This window comes from Branchiostoma lanceolatum, chromosome 15, assembly GCF_035083965.1.
Source record: "Branchiostoma lanceolatum isolate klBraLanc5 chromosome 15, klBraLanc5.hap2, whole genome shotgun sequence".
Classification (NCBI taxonomy): domain Eukaryota; kingdom Metazoa; phylum Chordata; class Leptocardii; order Amphioxiformes; family Branchiostomatidae; genus Branchiostoma; species Branchiostoma lanceolatum.
This window is the reverse complement of record NC_089736.1, coordinates 2,198,112-2,209,182: the sequence shown is the minus strand read 5'-3', so window position 1 is coordinate 2,209,182 and position 11,071 is coordinate 2,198,112. Positions and strand designations below refer to the sequence as shown.

The 11,071-nt window shown below is 45.7% G+C and overlaps 2 protein-coding genes across 2 annotated transcripts; both read right to left on the bottom strand.

The window, feature by feature from the left end:
* Window positions 1-2: 2 nt before the first annotated feature.
* Window positions 3-4,142, bottom strand: LOC136449289 (cytochrome P450 2U1-like). Its single transcript, XM_066449265.1, has 7 exons — window positions 3,710-4,142; window positions 3,114-3,256; window positions 2,370-2,580; window positions 1,984-2,267; window positions 1,431-1,619; window positions 747-882; window positions 3-617 (listed from the first exon to the last, which is right to left on the bottom strand). The coding sequence occupies exons 1-7, from the start codon at window positions 4,095-4,097 to the stop codon at window positions 439-441; spliced, it is 1,530 nt and encodes a 509-aa protein (XP_066305362.1). The 5' UTR covers window positions 4,098-4,142; the 3' UTR covers window positions 3-438.
* Window positions 4,143-5,785: 1,643 nt separating this feature from the next.
* On the bottom strand, window positions 5,786-10,656 carry LOC136449290 (cytochrome P450 2U1-like). Its single transcript, XM_066449266.1, has 8 exons — window positions 10,086-10,656; window positions 9,565-9,707; window positions 8,509-8,719; window positions 7,950-8,101; window positions 7,488-7,619; window positions 6,742-6,930; window positions 6,302-6,437; window positions 5,786-6,011 (listed from the first exon to the last, which is right to left on the bottom strand). The coding sequence occupies exons 1-8, from the start codon at window positions 10,468-10,470 to the stop codon at window positions 5,833-5,835; spliced, it is 1,527 nt and encodes a 508-aa protein (XP_066305363.1). The 5' UTR covers window positions 10,471-10,656; the 3' UTR covers window positions 5,786-5,832.
* Window positions 10,657-11,071: the final 415 nt, after the last annotated feature.

Sequence of the window (11,071 nt, the reverse complement as noted above, 5' to 3'; positions counted from 1 at the left end):
GATATGACAGTATATCATCATGCTTGCATTGACAATGACTGAAGTTACTAAGTTATCTGTGTTATAGCTAGAAGTACATAGAATAGATTGGTCTTCTAAAAATGTGCTCAAGTATGTGTTTCCATACATCGTGTCTACTAAAACGGTGGAACAATGATTTTTTTTTGTGCTTTAAGTGACCCCTACCTTTTACAACTCAGCATAGAGTTCGACAATCCCATACCATCTCTAGGCAGTATTATGAACTATGGAAATCACCTCATGTGTATGATATTTGACTTAATGTACCTACTACATAACTCGCATGTGTCACAAATATGAAATCACTATCTCCTTTTTCCAAACCACATAATTATCATTTGTTTCTTAATCTTGCCTACTTCTACGGCTTTTTCAGTCATGCACGCCCCTAATACTAAACCGCCTTGGTGAAAGTAACTAACGCGGTATCGCACAGAGCTGGAACGGATGCGGGGCCAACGACAGACCAAAGACGCCGTCAGCGTTTGGAGGAGGAGCGCCCTCTGGCGTCTTGAAGGTGAAGGACTGCAGCAGGGTCGAGAAGAACAGGAAAAGTTCCATCCTGGCCAGTTGCTCACCAAGACACACACGTCGGCCTAGAAATATAGAGTGCCGAGTAGTTAGACCAGCCAACTGTTAATTTGTGTGATCATAGCAAAGAGGATGTGACAGCATTGCTCTTGTCACATACGTGCAATAAAAACAACTCTAACCCTGATAGTTACCTCCTGAAAAAGGCAGAAAAGATTCAGGCTTGTTGATGACGTTGCCTTCCGTGTCCAGAAACCTTTCGGGGTTAAACCGGTCCGGATCAGGCCAGTAGGCGGGGTCCTTGTGGAGGGAGTATAGGTTCATCAGCACCTGGATCAAAGATGAAACCTACGGTCAATAGTCAGACATATTGCAGTTATGCAGTAAAACTATCAACAGGTTTGTACTTTGCCCTGACTAAAAGACACTGGATAAGGTATTGAAAACAGCTTTCTGCGAAGCTTTTATCACTTTACCGGTACCCCTGAGGGAGTTTTCATGCGCGCCCCCACGTGTATGTGCATGTGTGTGTAGGCGTTTGTGCGTGTGTGCGTGAATGTGTATGTATGGTGGTGTGTGTGCGTGTGTGTGTTTGTGCGTCTGTGTGCGTGTGTGTGCGTGCGTGTGTCTGTGTGTGCGTGCGCGTGTTTGTGCGTGTGTCTGTGTGTGCGCGCGAGTGTGTGTGTGGGCGCGCGCGTGTGTGTTTGTGCACTGCACTTTCTGTATGTTCTACCAGAGGGGGCGAAGACTGCAATCATCTATATCATCATCTGAGTCGGAATAAGCCGCTGTGCCACTAGATTCCTTATTTCTGAAATATGTCAGCAACAGTGCAAAATGAATGTGCAATCCTATGGTACATATCAAAACAAGCATACCTGAGTGCTTTCGGGAATGTCAAACTCAAGGACTTTGACGGCCTCAGTGGTGGCGTGAGGAACTGCGAAGGGTAGAATTGAGCGGATCCTCATTACCTCCAGCAGACAGGAATTCACGTAGGGCAGCTGGGAACGGTGGGACAGGGCGGGCAGACTCTCGCCAACAACGGCATCAAGCTCCTGCTGCACCTGTTAAAGCAAAATTGTATTGAGCCAATCCTTATAAACATCTTAAGGCTTTCTAGAAGTCACAAGAAAAGCACCTGTTAAAGCAAAATTGTATTGAGCCAATCCTTATAAACATCTTAAGGCTTTCTAGAAGTCACAAGAAAAGCACCTGTTAAAGCAAAATTGTATTGAGCCAATCCTTATAAACATCTTAAGGCTTTCTAGAAGTCACAAGAAAAGTGTGGAGTAATCATGACTGGCGGTCAATATCGTTTGCAAAGGAAGGGAAAATGTTGTAAATAAATACTGAAGCCTAGAGTTTAAGTAATCGTCAGACTCTACTGAGTCTGAGAAATGCCGTGTAACTTTTTGTGCTGATAATTACCTTATCTTGGATGTCGGGGTTCAAAGTCATGTAGAGAAGACTCCACAGCAGTGTGTTGGTGGTGGTGTCTATTCCCCCAACGAAGAAATCCACAGACATGTACATGACATTCTCCTCCGTCATACCGTCCACCTTTTCCTGCTGTTCAAGCTCCAGCAGGCAGAAGTCGAGGAAGTCTCGCGGGTTCTCGCGATCCAGACGTTCCCGATGGTGAGCAATTTCTTCTTTCAACACATGTTTGATCTTGGCGAGTTGTTCAGATAGCCTCAAGCTGGCTCGGTTCACTGTGCATGGCAATAATGGTAGAAAACATCAGCATGAGACTTTTAAATTGGGACCGAAGCATAACCGGGGCTTAAAAAAAAATTAAAAAGTTATGTACTGACCTCCAGGAACGAACCGTAGCAAAGGGAAGACGCTGATGATCTGTCCTGCTCCAACCTCATACATCACCGTGACAACCGCCTCCGAGAGCTCGCGGAACGTTTCATCCTCGTAGTCGTACCGCTTCCCGAACGCCATGGAGCAGATGACGTTTGCCACCGTCACGGTGACGTCATGAGCGATGTCAATGGGTTCTCCCTTGTGTTCTGCAATCTAAATAGATTTCCATCATCACCAGCAATGTGACAAATTTGTCCAGCAGACATTCAGGCTGAAAGCATGATACGCTAATATAGGGTTAATGACCCGCTTTCCTTCGGTCTATACGATGTGATAAGGCATGGTCGTTCCTATCGCGACCGAGGCACTTTATGAGGTGGTTATATGAACGACCATGCCTTATCACACCGTGTAGACCGAAGGAAAGCGGGTCATTAACGTTATTATCATATAGCCATTGTCCATATAGTATTTACACTGTAGTAGTACTTTGTGTTGTATTTGATTTGTGTAGTATTTGTCTTAACATGAAATCTAAAAACAAAACCCCCTGTCATTTAATGGTAACGTTCGAACACCGGCTCCGTACGAAGTTCACAAACCCGCGGGCCCATACGACGTTTACAGACCTACTTTTCTGTATGAAGATTACAGACCCGCAAATGGAGCCTTCTGATTGGTCAACGATATCTACCTTTATGATAATATACTTACAGGAGATATGATATTTTGATATTTCAACTTACCCTATCTCGAAGATATTTCGCCTCCACTCGGATGTTCTCCTCAAAGCTGCCAGTCCCGACCTTCATGCCCAGGTTCCTCAGGGCGGCGGTAGCGAACTTCTTTTTCTGCTTGAACTCCGTCCCCCATCGTGCACCAACTACATCTTCAGGAAAAAAAAGAAGACGCTTTTGATACGTTATTAAATATGAATGCCCCCTTCTGTGTAGGTCACAAATGTTGCATTTAGAATTTGAACTTTCTCACTCAAGACGTTCCAGACAACTCTTGATTTAGCACATTGTCTTCGTGAAATGCTATTTCCTAATGACTAGCTATACTGTAGTGTACCTATGGAAAAATACCTGTACCTGTAATCTTTATTGATATACGTACGTTGGGGGGGGGGGGGGGGAGGTAACAGCGTCGTTCTTAGTTTTGCCCAATTGTAGGGTATGGAGGAAGAAGGTGTACACTTTCTCCTGTTTCTTCTCTTAGTGCATATATATGTATGGATACAAAAACGAATATTCCTATACAGTATACTGCAACAAGTTTCGAAAGAAGAAGGGAAAGGCAATGTCTTACCAAGGACATTATATAATGTCCTTGGTCTTACCTTTTCCAAAACCAGCTGCCACATCAAACAGGTAGTTCGGCGGCCTGGACGCGAACAGCTCGGACCTGTCCACGAGCGCGTCCTTGACGGCAGTGTAGCCGTTCAGAACCACCACATCTTCCATCCCCATCCTGACGGTGAAGACGTCCCCGTACTGCCGCCTCCACGCCGCCAGCTTGAGGTGAGGCGCTCGGCCCAAGGCGAGGAGGTGCCCGAGAACAGGCACACGTCCTGCCGGGTATGGAGGAAGGTTTCTTGGGCGCTTCAACAGAAAATATGCCAGGAGAAAGGCCGCCAAGAAGACGAAAAAAGACTGCAGAGTCAGCCCAGAGATCTGCAAAATCTCCGGGACGGACTCAGATATCCACCTGAACACTGCGGCAGCCATCTTAAGTCAGAAATGCAGTAAACAAACAGGCCAAGGACTCACCTTTGCGCCGGCCATGAACTATGACCTGGATTCGTTGACACGCTGTAACCTGGCAGCCGGCCAAATGTGTAGATCGACAGGAGCTCGCCAAATTTCAAAATCGCACATCATTCCGTATTTTTCTCCGAAAATCTGCCCCGTCACATATTGGACGGGACTCGGGCGACGTCCGTCGAACACTTTAATCATAAATTCCCCCCCCCCCCCATAAGACGGTACCATCTCTTGGACACGGACGAAATTACAATCGACTACAAACCCTACATAACATGCGCCATAACTTTGTCTAGATCTACTGCAGAGTCCAAAGTACAAGGACAACCCGACGGAACACAAGCAACTGGTCCGACCCCAAAACGTCCCTCAGCGAGAGAGCTTTAGAAGATCCACAGGCTACCGTGGACCCGATGTCTGGGACAGTCTACCACCTAACACACATGCGGCTATAACCTACCATCCACCAGGCCCTCCTACGGGCGTATGGATCGGCAGATAAAGGAATAATTAGCCAGTAGAGTCAGCCCACGGTGAAGGTCACATTTCGCCCGGAGCCTGCAAATAAAACCCTGGCAAATATTCTCTCTATAGCCGTCGTAGTTAGTCTGGTAGAGACTAGCTCTGATAATAACCATGGCTTCCTACAAGAGACTCTTAATTAAAATAACAGAAATCAGAAATCACCAAAACGAACGGACACGAACCATATGCCATCTGTCATCCTTATGTAAATATTCTCTCTATAGCCGGCGTAGTAAGTCTGGTAGAGACTAGCTCTGATAATAGCCATGGCTTCCTACACGAGACTCTTAATTAAAGTAACAGAAGTCAGAAATTACCAAAACGAACGGACACGAACCCTGATATGCCAGCTGTCATTCTTATGTATTTCGTACCATGTATGTGTAATAATAAGTGGCTCAACGGCAGAGCGTTCGGCTCAGAACCAAGAGGTCCCGAGTTCGAATCCTGTCATGTCACCGATCTTGTGCCCTTGGGAAAGGCACTTTACACGACTTTCGAATTCCTTACTCCACCCAGGTGTAAATGGGTACCTGACTTCGGTTGGGGAAGGTCGTATTGAGGTCACCTGGTGGCGCCGAATGGCAGCCGCCAAGACCCTTGCGACAATTCCACATAATGCAAGTGTGGATAAGATATGTACATGTATATGTATATGTTGTGTATTATGTGAAACCTGTAAACCCTGCATCAATTCAGCGCTAGAAAGGCTGCCATTGCGGGTGATTTCTGACCAATAAAAAATAGCAATAATATGTGTAATAATATGCTGCAGATTTATTAGGACTTTAAATCATGTAAACTGTAGCTTTGTTATATAATTTGCCTGACCCTAACCTCGTCCCCCATGACCTCAATAAAAGCGGCCTACAGCTTCTCATGAATAAAAGAGGTTCAAAATGCACTGTTACGATGCCTAACTCCTATATCCACCCATTTTCGTAAAAATGTAACTGATTCCAAAAACGAGACTTAAGCATCTGGATTTGCACCTGGATATGACAATTTAGTATGATGCTTCCCTTGACAATGACAAAGGTTACTGGTGTTACTAATGCTTGTAGTATATAAAATAGATTAATCTTCTCAAGTCATTACAAAGAAGCTGTCTCCATGCATTGTTGTGCCTTGTTCATTAATTGATTCCTGGCCTTCACAATCAATTCAACATAATCTAACGCGGTATCGCACAGATCTTAAACGGGGGTGACGTCAGCGTCAGACCAAAGACGCCGTCAGTGTTTGGAGGAGGAGCGCCCTCTGGCGTCGAGAGTGTGAAGGACTGCAGCAGGGTCGAGAAGAACAGGAAGAGTTCCATGCCGGCCAACTGCTCGCCGGGACAGACACGACGGCCTAGAAAGGAAAGACTGACTGTATCAGCATCAACCTTACGTCGACATTGGTCAACTTTACGTTAAACGTACACGACACACTATTTCCACATGCATTGAAGGTCTCATTAAACCATTCCTACATGTACAGTGAGATCAATTTTTTTCATGAAGAAAGTTAGCCATCCAGGAAATCAGCACGTCTTCACGAATGTGTTGCCGCTGGATTAGGTTTGAACTCTTTTTACGTTCAACAACAATTCGTGAACGAAGCACGCAATCGTTCGTGCAGAAGTCGGTCATTTTCCCCACCTGCGGAAAACGGCAGGAAAGACTCGGGCTTGTTGATGACGTTCCTTTCCGCGTCTAGAAACCTTTCGGGGTCAAACCGGTCCGGGTCAGGCCAGTAGGCGGGGTCCTTGTGGATGGAGTACAGGTTTACCAACACCTAGAATAACCGGACACAAATTAGATCAAATAAAATATATACATATACCAAATACTATAACTGTTCTTCATTTCGGTAAGAAGTGAGGTCACTGAATGAAACGTCAATGACTCCATGGCCTTTTCCGTCTTCGCGGTTATAAATGTTTAAGTGTTAGCTCATCGCTATATTTGTTACTGTCTACCTGATTTCCCGAACATTTGTAATGAAAACCACATTTTTTGCAACATTACAGACAGAAGACGTAACCTTAACCTATGGCATGTAGCACATTTTTGCGGAGTGTAGCAAACCTGTATCGTACCTGGGTGCCTTTGGGAATGTCATAGTCCCGCACTTTAACGTCTTGAGTGGTGGCATGGGGAAGTGCAACGGGCAGAAGCGGGCGGATCCTCATGACCTCCAGCAGACAGGCATTCACGTAGGGCAGCTGGGCACGGTGGGACAGGGTGGGCAGACTCTCACCAACAACGGCATCAAGCTCCTCTTGTACCTGTTGGGATCAAATATCGCCTCTATAAAGTACAGAAATTTATCGTACAAGCTTTGACACTAATAGGGCAGCTGGGAACGGTGGGACAGGGTGGACAGAGTCTCACCAACAACGGCATCAAGCTCCTTTTGTGCCTGTGTTGTAAAAACATCGATTAGTTCGTAAGGTATTCTCTACTCAAGGGACTTAAGGAAAATTGCCAAAATAAAGAGGTGACAGGCAGGGTTCTTAAACACTTCTAATGGATCTTCTTTTTTCCATTGGAATAGTGATCAAAGCCAGGGACCACCAACATCCTTATGATCTCTGTGTAGAGCTGGCTACTTTTTCAGCTTTGACTGACCAATCTAGCAAGACAAGCGGACTGAACATTATGCTAAGCACGTCTGACTAACTGCATTAACGGCCCTAACCTGGAATCCACAGATCAGACAAAAGGGAGGAAGGCCCAGAAAAGCTGGAGAAGGGAAACTGAAGAGACGATGAGGAGCACTAGTAGGGAGGAATATAATCACACGGGCCTATTACTAAGTACGTAACTATGTCTGACAAAATACCTTCTTTTGGACGTTTGGGTGCAGAACCATGTACAGCAGGCTCCACCGGAGGGTATTGGAGGCCGTCTCCGTCCCTGCGAGGAACAGGTTCTGTGCCATGTGCAGCACGATGTTCTCCGTCAGACCCTCCACCTTGTTTGTTTGTTTATTTATTTGAAAAACAAGAAAATACATAATATGTAATGCGAGAAACAATAGATAAAAACAGGTGCAGGAGGTAGGAAAAGCGTACATGGCTTATGCTAGGCCCTCCTCCTCTATACCAATCAAAATGAGTTAATATCGATAAATTATATAGCAAAGTAATAAATAGAAAGTGATAACGACAGATGAGGACTATCAAATAATTAATGGTTTAACTTAAGATAAGAACCGAGCATATGAGACTACTACAGGGGGCTAGGGTATTATGAGACGGATTTTCGGGCACTTTCAAACTTCAAAAAAGACGTCAGAAAATACCTTCTCCTGCTTCTCCAGCTCCAGTAGGCCGAAGTCGAGGAAGTCTCGCGGGTTCTCGCGGTCCAGGCGTTCGTGATGACGAGTTAACTCCTCCTGCAACACATTCTGAAGCTTCGAGTTCTGCTCCAGCAGCTCGACTCTGGCTCTGTTCACTGCAAAAGTGCAAAGGGAACGAGATGATAATGCTTCCCGCTTAAGCCGTCGTGATACTTTTCTCATGCAAACCAAATTTGTTTCTTAAAATTGTATTGCATCTTGCCTGAGTAGACGTATTGTCTTCCTGTTCCATAGGTAAAACTAGACGTACCGTGGATGTATGGCAAAAATACATTGTGTGTACTCGCACGTGCACACACATGATACACACACACACACACACACACACACACACACACACACACACACACACATACGCACGCAAACACAAATACACACACACACAGACGCGCGTAAGCACACACGGACACACACAAACGCACACGCACACAGAGATAGAGACACAGTCAAGAAAAAAAATTACTTCAATCTTTTAAAATAGAATAAAAAATAAAACACTCACCCCCCGGAACAAACCGAAGCCAGGGGAAGAAACTAATGATCTGCCCCGCGGCAAGTTTCACGGCCACGGTGACCACCGCCTCCGACAGCGCCCGGAAAGTCTCGTCCGTGTAGTCGTAGCGCTTCCCGATCACCATGGAGCAGATGACGTTCGCCACGGCCACGTTCAGGTCGTAAGCGACGTCGAAGGGCTGGCCCTCGTATTCTGCCACCTGAAAATAATGAAGATGATGATGATGATGATGATGATGATGATGATGATGATGATGATGATGATGATGATGATGATGATGATGATGATGATGATGATGATGATGATGATGATGATGATGATGATTTGAAATTGTTTGCTAGAAATATGAATAACTCGCAGTCCATTGACCAAACGTTAAGATTTTCATCCTTACATCTGCTTGGTGCCTAGCGCAACAGTGTAGCGCCCTCGAACCCAAAAAGTGGGGTTACGCAATGACCAAGGTACAAGTAAACAGTGTGCCGTTAAGTATGTCTTGAAAAAACAATGGCTGACGCCACCGTTTAAAAAGGTCAGTTTTCGAAACCATGGCGATTATCCAACCTCTCAAGCCAGACCCACGGCTCGACCTCGTCAATCAACACGTATTGTGAAATAGTCCGACGGCGCTGTTACTCATGGGTTTGGTTATTTGAACTGGTTCTTTTTTTGGATATGATTGTTCAAGCCCCTACCACACAGAGCCAACAATGGCCTCCCGACAATCTCTAGACCATAGTTTAGAGTAAGTCGTGAGCAAAGTTGTCTGCATGTTCGAGTTGGTCGGCCAGGTTGCCTACCAGTCTTGAAAAGTCATCTTAACTAGCGCCAGCTGACCATAATACGATAAAAAACAGGGAAGTCATATTCTTCCTAGATCCGATTAAAGGAGCTAACTGGAGCTAGGGTGGACTAACTTCCATGTTATACTACTCCCAACGCAGCGCCGACCTTGGTTGGGAAGTTGCCAGGGAGCAAATTCGTGGGAAGGTCCTGAATATGTCACAGCACAACAAATACAATAAACAGCCGCACGGATCTTACCCTGTTGCGGAGATAGCTCGCTTCCTCTCGGATTTTCTCTCCGATGCCGCCACTGCCAACCTTCACGCCCAGGGTCTTTAAGGCGGTGGTGGTAAACTTCCTTCTTTGCCTAATGGCGGTTCCCCAGGGCACAGAGGCGATGTCTAAGGAACACAAAATCTACCATACACTACTGAACGAACGCAAGGTTAAACAGTGGGAAATTGACAAAACAGCATCCGACATATTACATCTTTAGAAAGAGCTAGTCTAGATACACAATAACGACAATTTACTGCATAAGAAAGGCATGAAAATATGAATTGACCCAAATTCTGTACTTTAATGCTTTTCAAGTTTCCCCAACGTTCTTCAAGCTAAACTCATTCAATCATCAGTCGGGACGCGTGCAAAATGACGTTTGCCTGATGGCTAGGTCTAAAGAACATCCAAACACTTCTGAGCAAAAAGTTCGTTCACGGTTTTGCTTTTTAGCTAGTCTAGACACAAAATAACGACTAACAAACACAATGTGTTTGTACCTTTTCCGGAACCAGTTACTGCATCAAACAGGCAGTTTGGCGGCCTGGACGCGAACAGCTCGGACCTGTCCACGAGCGCGTCCTTGACGGCAGTGTAGCCGTTCAGAACCACCACATCTTCCATCCCCATCCTGACGGTGAAGACGTCCCCGTACTGCTGCCTCCACGCCGCCAGCTTGAGGTGAGGCGCTCGGCCCAAGGCGAGGAGGTGCCCGAGAACAGGCACACGTCCTGCCGGGTAAGGAGGCAGGTTCCGGGGACGCTTGAAGATGACATATACGAGGAGGAAAGTCGTACAGAGGACCAGAAACATCTCCAGGGTCAGCCCAGAGATCTGCAAAATCTCCTGGACGGACTCAGTTATCCACCTGGCGAATGCAGCCATTCTTGTCTAAAATTCTGTCTTTAAATCCTCATGCGCACGGCTGTTATGTGCACCTTTCCCCTAACCCCTGAACCGGCAAAAGTAAACCTGTCCGTCCATTCAGTTAAAGCAAACTGGGCGTCCAATGTCCGGTCCTTACCCCCACGGACAATCAGCAGTGATTAGTCATATCTTAAACAGACTCCATCAATGTTTGCTTTGCCTGAAAAGCGCACGTACCCATGATCATACGGGTTTACATGGTAATACATGATTAATACGCAAGGGAAAATGCTACTCTCCAAGCAGAGGAGTTGGTCCGGCAGGTTTTTGAGGTGTTATGTTTTTTTTGTAGAACATGACAAAGTAGAAAGCCCGACAAAAACGCCTAAAAACACGTCAAAAACCTGCCGGACCCACTCCTCTGCTTGGAGAGTAGGAAAATGCCGCGTTCACAACTGTATTCATAATCCTGTTTATTGCTTGCCAGGTAGGAGAAATGTAACATTGCCTTAGTTTTAGACCTTAGTTCTTCTCGCAACTTAAAGGTGGAAGACATGTAAATAACACTTTGATTTTCTAAGCTTTTACACAAGACTTGAAAGAGGTAATCACAACGCTA